This window comes from Sminthopsis crassicaudata, chromosome 6 (assembly GCF_048593235.1).
Source record: "Sminthopsis crassicaudata isolate SCR6 chromosome 6, ASM4859323v1, whole genome shotgun sequence".
NCBI classification, from domain to species: Eukaryota; Metazoa; Chordata; class Mammalia; order Dasyuromorphia; family Dasyuridae; genus Sminthopsis; species Sminthopsis crassicaudata.
Window position 1 is genome coordinate 216,433,182 of NC_133622.1, and position 21,261 is coordinate 216,454,442.

A 21,261-nucleotide genomic window follows, 5' to 3' on the forward strand; every position below is an offset into this window, starting at 1 on the left:
AGAACAGTGATCCAAGATAACTCCAATAGTCTTGGGATAGAAAACGCCATCCCCATACAGAGAAAGAACTATAAAGATTGAATGCAGATCAAAGCATACCATTTTACCTTTTTGTTGTTTTTTTTTTCTTTCTCATGCCTTTTGCTCTTATTTTTCTTTCTCAACATGACTAATATGGAAATAAATTTTAAATGACTGTATATATGTAACCTATATCAGATTGCTTGCTGTCTTGGGAAGGAGGGAAGAAAAGGAGGGAGGGAGAAAGTCTGGAATTCAAAATCTTACAAAAATGGATGTTCAAGATGATCTTTACAAGTAATTGCAGAAAGTAAAATACTATTAAGTATAAAAAAGATTTAAAGCAAAGTTTTCTCAATGGGATATATGTGTGCATGCATATATATGAATATATATATATATACATACAAATATTTCCATATGTATTGAATATCAACATCATCAGAGATATTGACTGCAAAGATATTGTTCCTGCTTGGCCCCTTCTTTATATATATTCTTTTTGTTCATGCACAAACTTTTAAATTATTATGGGTTATATTATTTATGATAATCCCTCTCCCTTATTTGGCTAAGAATTAATTTCACCATGAAAGTGCTTCTCTTCTAATATTTTAAAGCACATATACATTATTATTAAGTTCATGTATTCATTTTGAGTCTATTGTGGCAGACGAAGGAAAATGTTGGTGGAATCAAGGGGAGGCTATTTTAGGGATGGAGATCTAAGCATATTTATATGTGAAAGGAAACAGCAGATAAGAAAAAACTGAAAATGAAAGAGAGATTCCAGAAAGAGAGAGGGGAAGAATATTTCTTAGGAGTAGAACCTGTTTCACTTTTGCCTTTATACTTCCATGAATTAATAAAACTCTTGGCTTGGAGAAAGCATCCAATAAATGTTAATTTATAGATTGAGTGCTGATGGATTAATGACAGGACCAAGGACAAGGTGGAAGAATCAGTGTTTGTAAGAAGAAAGGTTATCTCTTGGATATTGGAGCAGGGGAGGAAAGAGTAAATGGAAATATTGATTAGGTAAAAGATATAAATTTGTAGAAAAGAGGGAACACCTGATGTATAGCCTCTGTTTTCTGGAAAGTATATAATAAGTACATCTGCTTTAAAGAGAATGAAAAGGAGAAAATAGGTATCCCAGAAAGAGAAGATGTGTTTATTAACAGATTTTCAATATGATAGACATTCAGATAAAAACATTGGAGTACAGAAATGAATACCTAATAGAGATGAGACAACGTGAATCTGTGGTAGACCTATTCAGCATAGTTCTGTGACTCCTCCTTTTAAATATGGGAGAAGCTAAGAAATCAAAGTAGAAGCAACCCAGGCTAGTGGCAAAGAAAGTGATTAGACTAGAAATCCACCATGGTAGAAGTAAGGAGAGAGACCACAAAACAAAACTAGCACTCACTTCCTAGTCAAGTCATAAGTCAACAGAACAAAGTACTCAAGGATAAAGGATGGTATGAGATTGAACTAGTTAATTGCCAGGTCAATATTTTGAAGGGAAGAAAGTCAGAAAAAGTTGGGGGGCACTGGGAAAGTAGGGAGACAGCTAGCTAAAACAATGGATAACATTGGACTTTAAGGAGGGAAGAGGCAAAAGGAGAGTTCATATCCTGCCTCAATATTTGCTATGTGACACTTAACCTCTCTGTCTCAACTTCCTCATCTGTAATATGGGGACAATAATAGTACCTCCCTCCCAAGGTTTTTGTGACAATCAACTCAGATATCATATTATGAAAGCATTTTAAATAATTGTTACTATTTACTGTGGTTAGGGTAGAAAACAGGATGAAATAGAGAGAAAGAAATGAGTGTCAGATAGGAAGGAAGGAGAGAATAAGGGAAGGAGAGAAGAAAGGAGGAATAGAAGGAAAAGAGGGAAAAGAGAAAGGAAGAGGAAAGGAAGGGATGTGGTAGACGGGAAAAGGAAAAGGCAAGGAAGGGAAGGGAGGAGGAAAAAGGTAAAGAAAGGGAAGAAGAAAAAAGTGAAGAGGAAAAGGAGAAAAAGAGAAGAGAAAAAGGAACGGGAAGAGTGAAGGGGAAAAAAAGGAGGGAAGAGGGAAGGGAAAAGAAGGGGAAGAAAAGAGAAAGGAAGGAAGAGAGGGAGACAGACAAGTAGGAGGGAAGGGGCAATGGGAGAAAGAAAAGAAACATGGAAAGAGAAGAGGAGAAAAGGTGAGAAGAAAAAGGAAGGGAGTAGGAGAAAAGAAAAGAAAGGGAAAAAGAAAAAAGTGAAGAGGAAAAGGAGAAAAGGAGAGAAGAGAAAAAGGAAGGGGAAGGGAGAAAAGGAGGAGGGAAGAAGGAAGGGAAGGGAAGGGGAAGAAAAGAGAAAGGAAGGAAGGTAAGGAAATAGAAAAGTAGGAGGAAAGGGGCAATGGAAGAAAGAAAAGAAACATGGAAAGAAAAGAGGAGAAAAGGCAAGAAAGAAGGGAAGAAAGGAAGAAAGGGAAGGGAAGTAAAAGGGAAAAAGGAAAAGAAAGGAAGAGGGAAAGACAGAAAGGGAAGGACCAGAGGGAGGGAGGAAAGGAGGGAAGGAAAAAGAAGAGAGGGAGGGAAAAGAGAAAGGAGGAGGTAAAAGAGAAAGAGAAGAAGGAGGGGAGGGAGGAAAAAAGAGGGAGGAGAGCCAGCTTGTCAGAGGCACCATGATGCATCATCCATTCTGTTCCAAAAAAGAGGCCGAACTCCAGAGGGTGCATCTTTGTGAGATCTGGCCAGCACACCAGTCTGGGAGCACCGGGCTTCCCAGACGAGCAGCCACCACCTACGGGACAGGGCAGAGAGTTGGCCAATCTGCCAGGCTCGTTGCTTCTTTCTATGCTCTCTCCTTGATTTTCTACCTGTCAGCAGCTGGGAAAAGCAACAAGACAAGAAGCAACAGGCTGCGGGCTGCGGTGACTGCTGGTATTTTCCCAGAGAGGAGACTGGTGGAGCAGGGGAGGGTGTGCATTAGGACTCTTGTCCCCTACAATCATTCCCTTCTTCTCCCCCTCTCCTACGTGGGAAGCCCTCTAGCCCCAGGCTGCCAAAGGCCTAATTAGACTACTTCCTTTTCCCAGATTTCTTTCTAATGCCTTCCTCCCTTCTTTCTCCTGATCCAATAACCTCCTTCTGCTGCTTCTCCCAGAATCACAAGGCTCCATTATTCTTCCTCCTCCTGATATTCCTCCCTCTTCTTCCTTTTCTTCCTCTTCATCCCTACCACACAGGCTAACGAGAAGTTATAAGGATCAAGAAAATTACACATAATCCATCCTTCTTGGTTATCTTCCTCCACCTTCTCTCCCCAGATATTCTTTCTTACATCTACTCTTACCTTATTACTCCTCCTCTTTTCCCCTCCAACTCTTCCCTCCTCCTAATGTTTCTACTTTGGATCTGAAGTCAGGAAGTTCTCAGTTCAAATTTAGCCTCAGACACTTAACTATCTCTATGTCCCTCTTTGCCTCACTTTCTTCATCTGGAATATGGGGAGAAATCAGTGAGGATAAAATGAAATCATATTTGTAAAGAGCTTTTCAAACTTCAAAATGTTAAGTAAATAATGACTATTATTAATATTATTCTCTTTATTTCTCCTAATTCTCTTCTCTGCTTTTCCTCTTCCATCCTCTTGATCTTATTTCCCCCCTTCTCCTTACACCCCTCCTCTTCCCTGTTCTTTTCTCCTTCCTACTTACTCTTCCCTTCTCTCTTCATCATGTCTTCTGCTCTCTTCTCTCCACCTTTTTTCCATTGTCCTAAATCTCTCTCTACCCTTTTCCTCTTCTTCAACTTCCTTCCCTTTGCCCTTACTCTCCCTTTATGCCCTTCTTTTTTCCCTCCAGTGTCTTTTTTTCCCTCCTTTTTGTCTTCTCTTAGATCTTTCTCCCTCCCCCTCTTCACCCTTCTGCTCTTTATCCTTTTCTCTCTCCTTCTTCCTTTTTTCTAAGAAGTCTTGTAGCTGATCAACTAATCCATTAGGCGGTGCTTGGGTGATAAGGAAGCCCTGTGCCAACCCTAGGAGCTGCCAACTTTTGGGCTAGAGTTTGGAAGGAAGAAGGCAGGCAGGTACTGGGCTTGGCTCTTTGGGGATCAGTGTCCAAGAGAGCTGGATACTATTCAGGCCTGGGACTTTGCCCCTCTCTTTGACCTTCCCAAGGTCACTGTTCTGGGAAACAGAAACTGGGCATCCTGGGAGACCAAGGAGTTTCTGGTCACAAGGGTAACTTAGAAACTGTTTGTCTTTTGATCTGTTAAATAGTTATAGCTCCAAGTCCTGCTATTTTACCAGGAAGAAGTAGGAACTAGGGACAGATGGAGGGGGGGTGGGGGGGAAATGAAGCTGACTGGGAGCTGCTGCTATCCCGGGGCCAGGGAAGGGACTCAGCAGCCTCAGACAAGAGGGGCAGGATCCTCCTAAAGACCATGGCTCTATAAGTGTCTCTGGCAGCCACAATTTTCCCTGCTTGGATTCTTCACTCTGAGACTTGGAAGCCTTTAACTTCTCTTTATTTGTTCACTCTCAGGATCCCTCCAGAGTTTGGCTATGCCTTCTGATTGGGCCATCCCCCTTCATTTGCAAGTAGCTTTGTGTCATGTACCCGCTGGGGGCAGGGCAGCAGGGCCACTGGCAGAAGCAGGAAACACCAGCTTCTTAGAAAGAGTGCCACCAAAGGTAGGACGAGGTTGCAAGGAAGATTGGGGCCAGTGTTTGATGTGACTGACCTCCACTCATTGGCAAAGGGAGCTCTGGAGGAGATTCAGAATAGGAGGTAATTTTTTAAAATTATTTTCTTTGTTTACCAAAAACTTTGCATGACTTAATATCTGAAGTGTCACTTGGTCCCTGTGGATTGGGTATTTATTTTCCCTCACTCATAATGGAAATTCATTGTGAGGGAGAGCACTGTCATTCTCAATAATGCAATCGAGGTAAGGATGGGAAAGGAAAATATGGATGAGCTAACACTGCCTTTGTACAATTAGTTTGCAGCAGATCCCCAAATATATTTGGCTTAATATTCAAATGACTGGATTTTCTGGTCTGTCACAGGCTGGCCAAAAAGGGGAGGTAGACTGAGGCTAGTAGGTGGTAAAGAAAACCTGTCTTGATGATTAGAAAGGGGTCCTATTTAATATCCAGGGTAGATCTTAGTCTTGTTCCTGGTTATCCCAAAGGACTGAATATAGATGCAAGTCTAAAGGAATCGATTATCGAAGTTTTTTCTTTTGAACAGTGGGTGAGATAGGGAAAATATATTTAACTAGTAATATAAAATGTTCAATAATGAATGAGATTTTTAGTTTATTAATTTCATTTTCCTTTCTGAACTTTATCAGTAATAGAAAGAGCTTTATTTTGGTTCTGACCTGCCATTTCAACCAATGTAGGGAAATTCCTATGTGGAGACTCCCTTCATCTAAGCAGATAGTTTTTTAAATCTTCCTAGAGAACTAGGATATTAAATGATTTGCTTAAGGTCAGAGGCAGAATCTGAAAGTAGGTATTTCTGGCTCCAAGGCAAGACCACCATCCACTATACTAAATGGCTTCTCTCTATTTAAAATAAATGCAGAAAAATCTTATCTCTAAAAGCTCTATAAATTCTGAAAAGGAATCCCACTGTGGGTAAGAGCAAAGTTTATCTTAAAGCTTTCTGCAAAGATACAGTTTTCCAAGCTAACTATGGAAAGAGATGTTTGATTGCTCAATAGAACAAACTAATTCCAAGGATATTTACAGTCTTAAGAGACAAGACATCTCTACTATGAAGCTTTTTTCTTTTAGCAAATACTATCAGTTCTATACTGGAAAGTTATAAAATTACATTTTTAAAAATTAAATATTAAATTTTCATTCATTATTATCTCTCATAGCTAAATCAATAAGTTAAATTCTACTATCTGCCTAAAAGGACAAGATCTAAAGAGCTGAAAATATCGAAATAGATGTATGCATACCCCCTATATACATATACATAAATGAATATATATATATGTATATAATATTATAATTATAATGTTCAAGATGCTACATATGGAGAAAAACATTATTCCAGATATTTGATGGTGATAGATGGTATAGTGGTTAAAACACTGATTTTCCAGTTTTGAGCTGGAACTAGAACCCAGTGTTTTAGTTTAGATCAGTGTTTTAATCTGGGTTCTAGTTCCAGCTCAAAACTAACTCAATGTATGACTGAGTTTCCTCATCTGTAAAGTGGCAATCAAAAGTTCCTAGTGTCCCTGATACCTTTGGATGTCTGATGAAGTCTAGGACCCCTTCTCTGACTAATGATGTTAAAATAGATGACACAGGAATTCATTTTTATTGAAATAAAGATGAAATTTTTCTTATACATCTTCACTAACCCCTTAAAATCTATCCACAGACCCATTGGAAGTCAGTAGACCTCAGGTTAAAAACTCAGGATGATTCCCAAAGTCTCTCCTAGCTCTAACTGCACAAAAGCTCTATATAATCAGTGCTTTGCACAATTCACTGATTCTGAATCTTGAGTGTTTGTGAGTGCTACAGCATATTTTTAAGTGAATGTGTCAGTAATTTAAAAAATATTCTATCTTCCTTTGATTGGATATTATGTATTAGTGTCTTAATTATTCAGAATTTATCAAATTCACTGCTCTCATCCTAAAACTGCCTCTTGACCCTCACATGGCCACCAGCCATGTACACACCTTGTCTTTACTTTCCCTTAATGTTAAATTTCAATCAATCATGTATAGTCTTCTTGCTCACAGCACTTCCTTGCCAATTTACTCATCAATCTATAATCTGCTTTCCTTCCATACAATTCTACTGATACTGTTTCCTTTAAGGTCACCCATGCTTTAAACTGCAAAAACATTGACCTCTTCTTCGTCCTCTCTTCCTTGACCTTTTTCTACAGCTTTGGACACTGATGACCACCCCACCCTAGAGTTCTCTTCCTTGATATTTTCTGACTATTATCTTCCCTTGACTTCCAGAATCCTGATGCCTTCTAGCACTCTTAATTGAACGTTTCACCTTGAGCTTTCCCAAGAATTTTTTTTTCTTTCTCCTCCTAACCTTAAGTATTTGGGGCAGATAAGTAGGTTGCCAGATCTCCAGCCTAAAGTTAGGAAGATCTGAGTTAAATCCAGGCCCAAAGACTTGCTAACTTTGTAACCCTGAGCATGGCACAACTTTGCCTCAGTTTCCTCATCTGTAAAATGACCTGGAGAAGGAAATGCTAAACTACTCCTGTATTCTTCCCAAGAAAATCCCAAATGGGGCTGTGAAGAATCAAGCATAATTCAAGTGGCTGAATAACAATCCTTAAATGTGGACATCCACTAACAAGTAGTAAATGTGAATGAGAGATCTGGATAAGAGGCAATCTACATTAATAGAGGAGAGGAGGGAGCAAATCTGTGGTTGAGATCACAAGTTTATTATAATATTATTTGCTATTGTATATGCAGATTTTAATTTAAATTCTTAATTTTTTCTAATCATTTTAATTTTAATTCAAGTATTATGAAGAAAGGCAAAGTACTAAGTGGAAAATTTTAATGGAAAAAATTAAAAAGAAATTTTCACTCTTGTGGAGAGACAATTACATTTTCACTGTGAGCATTTATACCTCAAATCAGAAAGTTACAAATCAGGGCTTGATTGTTTTGTCAATTGTCTAGACTTAAGAAAGTGTTAATAATGCAAATTAAACTTGAAATTGTGTGCATCCATTTTTTTCTCCTGGAGACCCTGATTGCAAATATATGTCAGCACACCACTTTATGGCTTCATGAACATTACTTGAGCTCAGCAGAAATGTATTGGAAGGCTCAAACAACAAAGCCATCACCTAATTCTGTCTAATAATAATAACAATAATAGCAATACTAATAACTGGCATATATAAAGTTCTTCAAAGTTTATAAAATTCTTTATGTCCATTATCTCGTATCTTCTGATATCTAGAATCTTCTCTCTTGTTTGTGACCATGTCATTTTGGCTGCTTCTTTCTGGGATTCATTTTCTTCATCTGTAAAAGAAAGGGGGTAGATTGACTATTAAGATCACTATTAGTTATAATTAATGATGATTTACTGTCTGCAGAATCTTAGAATAGTGTCATTTAAGGTCTCCATGTCTCATTTCGGGGGAGGGATTCTATATCTGTATAATGAGGGGTCCTTCTAATAGCCATCACTGTTGTTCAGTCATTTCCTGACTCCATTTGGGATTTTCTTGGCAAAAATACTGGAAAGATTTGCCATTTCCTTTTCTAGTTCACTTTTTATAGATGAGGAACTGAGCTAAAGTTAAGTGACTTATCCAGGGTACCATAGCTATTAAGTGTCTAAGGCCAGATTTGAACATCCTGACTTCAAGCTTGACGCTCTATTCACTGTTCTACCTAGTTGCCTTCTAATGGTCATAGAATTTTACTTTTTGCATATTTCTATGATCAGTTTGCAAAATTATTTTCTGGATCCTCTTTGATTTTGCAAGTTAGGCTGAAGAAATCAATTATTTCAATAACAAACAACTAAAAGAGAAAGCAACTCTGCTATAATTTTGTCTTTTAGCAAAAGAGTAAATAGTCATAAATTTAGCATTGGTAGCTACTAGAAGGCATATATAGTGATTGAATGGAATATAATTGTGCTTTAAGAAATAACGAGCACCATGATCTCAGAAAAACTTGGAAAGACTTATATGCACTGATAAAGTGAAGTGAGCAAATCAGGAGAACATTATACAATATTGCTGTCACTTTGTGCAATGGACAACTGTGAGAATGTCTTTCAGCAATAGCAATCTAAGACAATCCCAAAAGACTCATCATGAAAAACATTATGCCTCTAGAGAAAGAAGTGATGATGTCTGAATACAAATCAAAGCATACTATTTTTCACTTTCTTCACTTTTTTTTTAGTTCAGATTTTCTCGTACAAAATGACTAATGTGGACATGTGTTTTACATGCTTGCACTTGTATATCAGTTTGGTAACCATCTTAGAGAAAGAGAAGAAATAGGGAAGAATAGAATTTGAAACTCAAATGTTTTTAATGTTAAAAATTGCTTTTATATGTAATTGAGGAAAAAATAAAATATTATTTTTAAAAAGAAGCCATCTCAGGCCAAATGCCTTATTTTATGGAATGAGAAACTGAGGCTGAGATTGGAACTTGGCCATGACCCTAAGGGACAATACCCATCTGAGGCAGGATTTGAACCTTTATCCTGACTCCGAAGCCAGTATTTTTTATTGTAGCACTTCTTAATATGATTCCCCATAATGAAGCAGGCTGATGTGGAAATTTGTTCCCATGTGTCCTGCAGGAGCTTACCAAGCTCAGGGAGGAGAACTAATGTGGTGGGTGGAGAGGAACAAAAAATGAAATGAGTATAGAAATACAGAGAAATAGGTCCCATCAGATAAAGGCAAAACCCGAAACCCAAGTGCTCTGTTTTCAGGGAGCAGCAGGGAATCATTTCCATAGCAGCCAAACCTGATATTTCACAAACTCTTGGGTTGGGAAATCAACAGAAGTACTAGATGAACTTAGCAGAAGATAAAACTTTCCTGTAATGGGCATTCCTTGAGAAAGGTCAAGGGACCCAACTAAGTGGTGGCCTGAGAAGCTGATAGGTCCCCTGAAGGGTGTGCATTGTTGACCTTCTTGACTCCCTCATTTCCCTGAATAGAAATGTGGCATTTTCTTTTGGTCTCTTTCCTCCTAGAGAATCAGTTTCTCATCAACTCAGCCCAGAGTTATTCCACTAAGACATAGGTCAACTTCTTTTTTTCCCCTTCTTCAATAGTATTTTATTTTTCCAAATACATGAAAAGATAGTTTTCAACATTCATTTTTGTAAAATTTTGTTTTCCAAATTTTCCCCTCCCTCTCTTAATTTCTTCAACCCCAAGATAGCAAGCACTCTGATAAAGGTTAAACATGCGCAATCAATAGGTCAATTTTTCAAGAATCTGTCTGAGATCAGATGTTTTAATAATTCCTTCAATTTAAATCTACAGATTTTTCAAAGCAGAATTTGAATATGGATTTTCCTTTGTGATCTTGATTTTTCCCTGCTACTTTACTGAACAATAGATTTCCATGGAGCCAGTAAAAGTTAGAAATGGAAATTTTCTTGATTTTTACTCATTTTCATATTACCATACATACTTGTCACAAACACACATACACAAAGTGGATGATAGAAAGATTCTTTCACGATTTCTCAAATAAATTCAGCTGCACAGATCTAGAAATCATATCTTTCAAGGGAAAGAAAAAGGAACAGCACCATTGCGATTCTTCTTTCACTTTGACCCATCTGCCTGAAAATTTCACAAAAGTCAAACTCCTTTTCTCTCCACCCTTTATTTAATATCTTCTTTGGCATACTCTTTTGGCTAGGTGAGTTTGGGAAAGATTCTAATTTTCCTTAACATCTGGCTAACATTTCCCCTTGCCTGTGATATCTAGTTCAAATATGTCAAAAGAGAATAAGAAAAACAGAAAAGTACAAAGCCAAAACTTCACAATAGCAGATCCAAAAGTGATGAATCTTTATCTGGACAATGTTGGTATCTTTTAGTACAGAAACTCCATCATGTCTTATGGCAAGTTGGCTTTGTTTTGTTTTCACTCAAATGTTTATTAATATCTCACTATGTGCCAAGTATTGTGTTAGGAAGTTATAAAGATAAGTAAGATGTATCAGTACTCTCCTCCAGTAGAGGAGGTGATATTATTTTCACCTGGGAAGACTAGAGAAAACTTGGCAAAGAAGGTTTAGCCTTGAAGGGTAGGTAGGACTCCAACAGGTGCAAGGAGGATGGCATTCCAGAGAGAGGGAATAACAAAGTCAAGAAAGACCTGTTTTAGGGAGAGTGAAATCAGTTTCACTTCTTTGGAAATGCTCCATAAATAAGAATGCTATTTATTCAAATCATTGAAATGTCCATGAGACCAACAAAGGTTGAAAGCCATTAATGGATTTGAATTAGAAATTGAGTTGGCAACCATTTTAAAAATTAAATTTGTTTTGAAGATTAAAAACAAAGGAGATTATCTATCTATCTATCACTTCAAAATTGATGGTTTCCAAATCTATATCCCTAGTTCTTTGACCCTACCCTGAACTCTGGTCCTGTTTTCTCTAGTGCCCTTGAAATATCCACAAATCTAATCCCATCTTCTCTCTTAAAATGTTTTGGCTGGATCCAGATCTGGTCAGAGAACTTGGTTTCAAGTCCTATCTCTATTTATGGATTTTAAACAAATCACTGTTACCTTAAAATCAATCTGGTCAAACTCCAACTTACTTAGTACTTCTAACTTATTAATAAGTTACTTAATTACAAGTATGCTTCTTACTCTGAGCATACTTGGAGATGCTGCATGGGGAAATTATTTGGCATTGGGAAGACCAGAGTTTAAATTCTACTTTTAACATTTACAACTTTTGTGATTCTGAAGAAGTCACTTAATCTTCTTGAGCCTCACTTTCCTGATCTGTAAAACAAGGGTCTCTGAGGACCAATCCAGTTTTCAGCCTGGATCCCATGATCCCAATGTCCAACCACACCTACTCCCCCAAATAAAATGGCTTCCCTTTCCCATAAGCCCATTCCCATCAGTTTTTCTACTACTAAAATAAACCACCTCTGTCAGACCAATAAACTTGGAGTCTTTCATGTAAAATAGCCAATTCTACTATGGTCTGTACTGATCAAACCATTTCCAGAGAAGTGAGGAGGGAAGAAGAGAGAAAAAGGAGGGAGAGACACAGAGAGATAGTGAGAGATAGACAAGGACAAAGTGATAGAGAGGGAAAGGGAGGGACAGAATACATACATACATATATATATATATATGTATATATATATATATAGATATATATATATATATACATATATATATATTTATTTATATACACATGCATGCACACATTCATATATGTGCATCCCTATATATACATAAACTTTTTGGAACACTTTATATATGTAGGTATCTTTTTTTTTAAAATATCTTCACTTCTGAATCAATTCTTCCTTGCTAACCCAGTAAGTCATCCATTTTAATTAAAAAAAAAAAGAGAGAGAAATTGAAAAAGTCTAGCAAAAGTAACTCATCAACTATATCTGATATCTCTGATATTCAAAGATCTTCATAATATGACCCCTCCCCCACCTTTCTAGTCTTCTCTTACCTTAAACCACCCCTGCCTTCTACCTATGACCTAGTGACATTTTTCTCCTTTCTGTTTTTCATACAAGAAATTTCCTCTCCTGATTAGGAATTTTTAGGGGCTGTTCTCCATGTCTAGAATTCTCTCAACTCATCTTTCTCTCTTGTTCTTCTGATGATTAGCTCCAATTTATTATACGTGGCTTGTTTGTACTTAGTGATTTGCCTGTTGTCTCTCCCATTGGATTGTAGGGTCCTTGAGAGTAGGTCTTTTGTCTTTTTCTGTGTCCTCAACACTTAGCATAATGCCTGGCTCATAGTAGCTTTCATAACATAAACATCAACATTTATTGACAGATAATGATATTTCCCATTTATAGTCTCCTGCAAATATGCAGCAGAGACATTCCAATCTAGAACGGGAAAAAACCTGTCCAGTCCAAGACTCTATAATTTTACAGACATGGAAACTCAGTTCTAGGGAGGTTAAGTGATTGGCACAAAATTACACAAGTAGTAAATATCAGAGATGGAATCTGAAATTAAGTATTCTGACAACAAGGGAGGGAGATGTATTTTTTTTTTCTCAGTTTTTTTTCTGGAGTATAAGCATCACATTTTAAGAGGGACACTGACAGATTAGCATCCAAAGGAGGATAGTGAATAGGTCTAACAAATCTTTTCACTTATAGCAACCCCAATATTTTATTTTTTTATTCATTTTGAATTTAAATATAGAAGACCCAAAACATTTCCATGCATACAGTACAACTCAAGAAGATAAGATATAAAACCATGTTTCCATTTCACAATGTTTAAAAAAACAAACAAACCTGTGATGAATACTATACATTATTTTCAAAGCTACCCTGCTTTTCTGTGCTTCTTTCTAACTTTTCTTTTATTCTCTGCTATGCACTTTTTTTCTCCCTCCCTTCCCAAAGTCTTGAAAACCAGAGAAAATTTAGCCAATAGGAGAGAGAAAAACTAAATAGAAGCAAGCATTGTGTTCAAAGGATTGGCAAGCTGTAAGGAAATAGACCACTTCTATGGTATTCCAGAAGCTAAAACTCTATGCAATGGGTCAAAATAACAAAGGCCCACTTTGGATCAAAATAAGGAAGTTCTTTCTAATTAACAGAACAGTACAATATGTACAATAGGCTACCATGGGAGGAAATCTAATAACTTATATTTATGTAGCCTTGTGTGGTTTACTCAAATCTTTTCACACATGTTTTTATCTAACACTGACAATAACCCTGGGGGGGTAGACAGGTAGTTAATCCCTTCATTTGACTGATCAGATGGCTGGCTCAGGAATATGTGGTGGGACAGGACTTGAAATCAACCTTCAGTTTCTTAGTTCAGGATTCTCTTTCCTGCTATACACATTCCTTTTCCCTCAAGATACCTAATCAAGGGCTTAGATGATCTTGTATTTGGCGATACAACAGATAGGTTTCCTCGCTGCTTAGATTGTTGGATTGTAGAATCTTTACTATCTTTTTTTTTTTTTTTTTTAAGTTTTCTGATTTCCTTTTAACTCCAGTGAGCTAAGGATTCGCTAAACCTTGCCACCTCTTTCACCTCTCTTTTCATTTCAATGCCTTTTGATACAGTTTTAGGCCAGGTTCTCGTTATCTTAAACTGGATTTTTTCTTAATCTGATCAAAATAACAATGTCTGGTCCATTTTTGGATCAGACCTTTACTATCTGTGTGAACCTGGGCAAGTCATTTATCCCTGTTTGTCTCAATTGCCTTATATATATGAAATGAGCTGGAGAAGGAAATGGCAAAGCAGTCCTGTATTTTTGCCAAGAACATCCCAAAAAGGATCACAAAGAGTGGACATGACTGACAATGACTAAGCAACAAACAACAAATTAAGCTCCTTAAGGGCAGCTGATGTCTCATTTTTGTATTCCCTTGTATAGGTCTGGCATACAACAGGTGCTTAATAAATGCTTATTTTCTTGCCTAATCGCTACAGTATCTTTATTTTCACTCTTCTCTTGCTCAATTGTTTTCCCTCCTCCTCCTCTCTATTTAACCAAATCCTATTTATTCTTTGCACTTTCATATACTTAGTCAAAGTTTCTCTGACCGCTCAAGTGGTCACTCATCTATTCCATTCTTTTTCTGTACCATTGCAAAAAGTCATTTCTATTCACTTAACTATTTAACATTTCTTAGCCTTGTATCTCTCCCTGTAAGATTATAGGCTCTTTGTGGTCAGGAACCAAATTTATTATTTTGTTTCCTTTTAGGCTTCTAGCTAAGTATATAGAAGACACAAATGTCTATTCATCAGGTCTATATTTGCCTATGATTTAATTGGTCTGGATACACCCTGCAATAAACCAAGCATAGTTTCTTATATATAAATATTTGTTTTTCAAGTAAATCAAATCACTCCTTGTCTTAATAGATAATCTTCATGAGTTTCTGTGGTCAAAAATAAGTTTTTACCAACTGTGAATGACGTGGCTCTTCTCAACAATACAATGATCCAAGACAATCCCAAAGTACTCATAATGAAAAATAGTATCTGTAATGTCTGAATACAGATCAAAGCATACTATCTTTCTTTTTTTTTTCTGTTGGAGTTTTCTTCCACAAAATGACTAATATAGAAATGTTTTACAAAATTATTAATGTATAAACTATACAGTCCTTCCCCCTCACTCAGTAAAGCTCTTCACCAGTCTGTTGCCTTGTTGCTGTTATTGTTATTCAGTATATCAGTTGTATCTGACTCTTTGTGACATTGTGGACCAACTAACCATGGGGTTTTCTTGGCAAAGCTGACGGAGTCGTTTGTCATTTCCTTCTATAGTTTTAATCAGCATGAGTGCCAAAGATTTCCTGGCAGGTGACAAATTATTTCTTGGCCACAAAAACACATGAGGACTATTGACTATAGCAAGGAGATATTTCATCTCCCTCAAAAGAAGGTAGCTTTCAATTTTAAAAATTAACTGCATAAATAATAATAGGTAATATTTGCTTTACATTTTGTAAAGAATTTACATATTATAATAGAGGCAATATAGTCTTAAAAATCAATTAGTAAGCATGTATTAACTATCTGCTTGTATCAGGCATTATAAATATATATGGGGTGCTGGCCAACAAAAGAGCACAGAATTTGGAGCCAGAGAGCCTGGATTTGACTCCCAAATCTATTTATTATTCAAATGGTTTGATCTTCCCAGGCCTTTGTTTTCTTGTAAATGAATCCCTGCCTACTGTGAAATTCTGTGAATCACTTGATTCTAAAATGAAAAGCATAGATATGGAGCATTTTATATGTAATACACTATGAGCTCAATATTAATCAACTTTGTACATGCAGCTACAACAATTTGAACTTCTGTAAGCTTCATTATGGCAGATATGGTGCTCAATAATTTTTTATTTATTTTATTAAGTTATATATATTTTATTTATTAAGTGCTTATCAAGCATCTTGTTAAGTTTTGGGGATGCAAAGAGGCAAATATGTAATAAAAATACTTCATACATTACATAATAAAAATACTTCATATCTTATATTCTAATGGAAGAAACTAAGTAGGAACAACTATTTTCATGTAAGCTAGATCCACTGTAAATGGCAGAATTTCAGCCTAGTCTCAAGTCAAGAAAAACAATAGATAAAGGTGAGGAAGGACATCATTCCAGGCATAGAGGACACCGAACAGGAAGATGGATTGCCAAATAAATGGAACAAAATAAAGTATAAGAATATTTCAAAGTTAGAAAGTGGCCAAATTATGAAGGGTTTTCAAAGCCAATCACTAGCTATCTTTACTAGTTATTATTGTCCAGCGAGAAAATGGAATAGATAGTGGTCTCTGAGGTCCAATCCCAGTATTCTCTAATACTAATTACTTAAAAGAGTTTCATTTTATGAGGCTTTAATTTATTAGAACTAACTCTGTGATTTGGATATAAAGAAGCATTTTAATAAGCTTAGATATTTTTGTAGTGATATTAAATGCTGGGGATGAGAATAATGAGGTACAAATGATGAGGTTTGTGGTAGTGAAGAGGTGTAAGAATTGGGGTGGGGAATCCCCTCTGGTGGGCACAGGTCCAATGCAAAAGAATTTGCAAACCCGAAAATCTGTGTGTGACAAAAAAGGGAATTTTATTGTTCACTAAAAAGGAAGCTTTCTTAGCTGTGACAAAAAAAAAAAAAAAAAAAAAAAAAAAAAAGACATTTTATTGTTCAATAAGAAGGAAGCTTTCTTAGCAGGCAAAACTCTTCATTAGGAGTTTGGCAATGAGAAGTCAGTTTTGCTAAGAAGACAGTCTTCTTAGTGACAAGGTCCTGTCAGGAAGGCAACAAAAGTTAACACTGAGAAGAGAATATCCTTACAGTGGGCAAAAGTCCTGCCAGGCAGCTTTGCCAAGAAGAGAGCTTCATTGGTAAAGCATACTCCTGCTTAGAACTTCTGTAAAGATTCAGGGTTCAGAGTTGTCTTTTATTAGCCATCTAAGGCTTGGACTTCAATGCCCCAGGCCTAGATTTCCAGATGAAAAGAGATTACTTATCTGGGAGTTTCCAGCCACTAAATAGGACTGTCAGGCAGAGATCTCCAACTAAATGAGACCATTTGTCTAGGAAAGGTATAATTTTCCCCAGGGGGAAAGCTCGAGACTCCGAATCATCCTTCTTTTACAGATTAAAGGGGACACAGTTTCAGGGTTCATCCCCATTAAAGAGGGAAAGAAATGTGCTTTTGTTTGGTTTGATTTAGTTCAGTTTGGTTATTTCACTGATCAGAAGGAAATTTCTACCTTCTTTACCAATGCAGATCAACAATTTATAATCTGGAAGAGATGACTAGACTATTTGAAAGATCAAATAATTTTTTCATATATAACTCACTGGCTAGATCAGTTGAATGAAGCTATAAGCAAATCCCAGTAATCCAAAAAGTCTTGTGGAAAACACTTTATTATATTGTTTAAATATGACTTTATGCAACTTGAGATTGTTTGAACCCAGAACGTTGCCCTGACCTCTTAGAATACTGGAGATGTCTACAGGGAATTTTGGGGTCCTCCATTTGTGGATCCATTTTCTTGTGGGACAATAATAACTAGTAAAGATAGCTAATAATTGGCTTTGAAAGCCCTTCATAATTTGGCCACTTTCTAACTTTGAAAACATTATGTTTTGGATTCACTTGCTTAGGATATGTTTAGGGCCCAATTAAGCTTGTGTTTTGGGTTTGTCTTTATTTTACTGAATGTTTATATTTACTGATATCCACCTCAATTTACTTTGTTTTCAAGTTGTCCTATTAGGAAACTTACTTAACTATAATTATATTCATGTGTGGGTACACTTGTCTAAAATCCTATATAATATAAACCTTCCAAAACCTGGAAGAAATGGAGCCACTTCAACTTTTTAGAGCTTGAACTTGTGTGCTCTCACATTCACTCTCTCCTTTACTACTTCTTTTCCGCCCTCTATTCTTCCCTTCCTTCCTTCTCTCTGCTCCAAGAAACCTATTAAATTTCATTCTAAAACTATTTCACATTTTGGAGTTTGTTCTCAAGAATGACAGTGTTCAGATATGGGTTAAAGGCAAATTCTTCCCAAATGTCAACATAGTAAAATCAGAAACTCACAAAGCCACCATCCTCATGGTGATAATAACCTGACATATGGACCATCGTCATAATTTTTAGTATGACAATCTTTGTCTCTCCTTGACTCATTTCTCCCTTCTCTGAAGGTTATCCTCCACAACTGACAAAATGATCTTTCTAAAAACAAAGATCTGACCACATCAGTCCCCTCTCTACTTGAACTCAATAAATTCCAGTTGTAACTTATCACCTCCAGGATCACATATAAAATCATCTGTTAAGCATGTAAATCACTTTACAACTCAGTCCATTACTACCTTTCCAGTCTTTCTTCCTTTCCACCTCATTCTAAGATTCAGCTAGAATGGCCTCCGTGTTATTCCACACACACAACACTCTCTCCCAATTCTGAACCTTTGCACTTGTTGACTTTCATGCTCATCACTTCTCTCCTTTGCCTCCTATATTTCTGACTTCCTTTGAGATTCAGTTTTTTTTTTTCTTTTTTAGTTCTTTTTTTTTTTATTGTCTTCTATTTTAGTTTACTATTCCCAATTTCTCTCTCCCTTTCCCTTTTCCTCTCTCTCGTTTTCACACAAACACATACACACTAGTACCTTCTCCGAGAGTAACTTTTCCTTATATTTTATAGATGTATGTGTATATATAAAAATTTTATTTATTTATATCTTGTTTCTGTCTAGTTGTTTAGATATTGTTTTTCCCATTGGAATCTGAACTTCTTGGAGGAAAGGACTACATTTTGGCCATTCTTTGCCCCAGCATTTGGCATAGTGTCTAGCATATGATAATACTTAATTCATGTTTGATCAATTAATGCAGGCTAAATTCAAATTAGAGTTTTGTAGATGCCAAATATAATGTTAATTTACTCAGTGTAAATTAACTGAGTTTATGGTCTATCATCTATGAGCTTCTGTCTTGTCATTCTTCCCCATATTGTCCTCAAAAGGAGCACAAACCCCCAGCACTGGAACAATTTCACTTATTTTATAAATGAGCAAACAAGACAAAGAAGTTAAATAACTAGCTCATGTTCATGTATCTAGTACATTTTGTATACAAGCGTGAATTTAGCTCTTACTGTTTGACGCCATCTCCTTCTTCATTTTCTTTTAGGTAATTGACCTGTTAAAGTGACTAGGGTGACAGTCAATATATGTCAAAGGCAAGATTTCTCCCTAGGTCTTCCTAAGATGATCTTTCTATTTTTCATAGGCATTTGTTATTAAATAATAAATAGCTTTGCTTTATTTTTATTTGTGAAGAATGTTGCTTCCTAAAATGTTTATAGAGCTAATATCCAGATATAATGATGAAAATGCATTTTTCATTGTTTCAAAACTCAGTATATATGATTTTATAAAATCACAGTGAAACAACTGGAGGATTGTTTTTTTTTCCTCAATCCTATACAATATAATTATTTTGTTTATTTTCCATCACTTGCTTCTGTCACCAGCGTGTAAAAGTAATCTAACAGGAACAAAGGTCTCTTCAAAATGTGAACTGTGGTAGCTAAGGGAAGAACAAACAGACCATGCACTTTGCTTAGAGGACAAAAGAACAAATACGTCCTTTTAAACCTGGTCTATCATCACAGGTGGACTGCTGAAAGCTGGCAGTATGAGTTCAGCTATCCTGAAAGTGGAGGCTCTAGATTCTGAGCGTTTGGTCCAGATCCATTGGGATGATGGGGAAGAGTCTCTCTACCCTGCCGTGTGGCTGAGAGACAATTGCCAGTGTCCTTGTTGCTACCTGGATTCTGCAAAAGCTCGTAAACTTCTCATCGAAGCCCTCGATGTTAACACATGGGTCAAGCACATGACTTTGATCAACCAAAGAAAGGTATTTTTCTCTTTAAGTCTTTAATCTTGCTTTAAAAGAGTAAAGCGAATTTTGAAGCAGTTGCATTAGTAGGCTTTCCTTTAAACTAAATAATCAAATAATCAACTTGTATCCTTAGTACCCAATGTCTGATACATAATAGGTTCTCAATTGACTTGATTGAGTCCAAAGCTCAGTGAGATCTCCAACCAGAAGGTTGGGATCTACCAATAGGTCTTAGAATTGAATTTTATACTCAGAGATCTTAGGGAACAGTTAGAATAGGCATTGGGGATCATTTTTTTGCCTGGACCAAATGGTAAAACCCATGGAACCTTTTTCAAAATCATGTTTTTAAATAAATGAAGGAAATGCTCATTTTACTTAGAGGTGAGTGAAAAGGAGATTGATTTATTTTTCTATGCAAGTTCACAGAGCCCTTGAAATCTATCAATTGGCCAAGAGAACCCAGGCTAAGAATCTCTGAGCTGATCCAACCTTTTCATTTTTTGTTTGAGGAAACTAATACTCAGAAAGGTTGTTCTATTCCAGATGTGGGTTAGACCAGATGGCTGTTTAAATCCTTTTCAAGTCTAAATTATGTGCTTCTGAGTAAGGCTGTACTTACAATCAAGACTATAGCTGGGACTAAAATCCAAGTATCCTGACTCTTGAACTTAATTTTTACATGATTTTGGCTACCAGTCTGGTTGGCACAGTCACACACACACACACACACACACACACACACACACACACACACACACACACACTTTTTCTTTGTCGTATCCTACTTCTCTAATGTTAAAGTGGACTCCTGGCGAGGAGAGGAAGTTAATGGCAACCTGTGCTGTCCATCCCTCAGACTTCTTGACTCAACAATTTAGCTGCTAGCATTCATGAGTTCCCTGACACCATTCATTTCCTTCTCTTACCTCAACCCTGATCTCACAATGAATCAACAAGAGATCTCATCCAAAGGTTCAAATCTTGTGTTTTCATAGATATGGACAGTGAGAGAAGAGAAAGGAAATCATGTCCCTTTGGGATACATCCTTAACTCGATCTAGAATCCTAACAGGTTTATATCCCAGACACACTGGTTTCTTAACTATACCTATCCTCAAAAGCAGGGTGACATAGCAAAAAGGGTAATGAACAGGGAACCAGGAGAACAGAGTTTTTGTTTGGATCCTTGCCACTAACAAATCATGTGATCTAGGGCAAGAGATAGCTCTTTCCTTGGCTTCAATTCCCACATCTACAAAATGAAAGGTTGGGACTAAAGAGACTCAAAACCTGAAAATTCTTGGCTTGCATACTAAAGAATAATTTGTTTCATTTTCTAAGTCTGTAGATGTTTGCTCAATTTTCCAGTTCTCCAAAGTTTTTTAAGTCACGATAGAGCAGAGGTAACAAGCTCAAAACTCCAGAAAGGTTTAAACCAGATTAAAACGTAATTGGAAAATGTTTAACAAAATAAATAAAACAAACATAATGCTAATTTGTGATTTTCTAAATGGGCATGATTCATTTCTGTTTGAGTTTGACACTTCTACCAAAAAAAAATATAT

General features: G+C 36.5%; 1 protein-coding gene and 1 long non-coding RNA gene across 3 annotated transcripts in view; one reads left to right on the top strand and one right to left on the bottom strand.

The window, feature by feature from the left end:
• Positions 1-21,261, top strand: part of BBOX1 (gamma-butyrobetaine hydroxylase 1) — a 107,082-nt gene that overhangs the window by 23,730 nt on the left and 62,091 nt on the right. Inside the window, exons 2-3 of one of the 2 annotated variants that reach the window (XM_074275536.1) lie at positions 4,557-4,802; positions 19,464-19,708. In XM_074275536.1, the coding sequence (XP_074131637.1) occupies positions 19,487-19,708 (222 nt within the window). In that variant the 5' untranslated portion in view covers positions 4,557-4,802; positions 19,464-19,486. The remainder of the gene's footprint in view (positions 1-4,556; positions 4,803-19,463; positions 19,709-21,261) is intronic. The other variant, XM_074275537.1, reaches the window with a different exon arrangement.
• LOC141547139 (uncharacterized) overlaps positions 7,412-21,261 on the bottom strand; it is a 107,585-nt gene continuing 93,735 nt past the window's right edge. The window contains exon 3 of the long non-coding RNA XR_012483520.1: positions 7,412-8,061. This is a non-coding gene — a long non-coding RNA (uncharacterized LOC141547139). The remainder of the gene's footprint in view (positions 8,062-21,261) is intronic.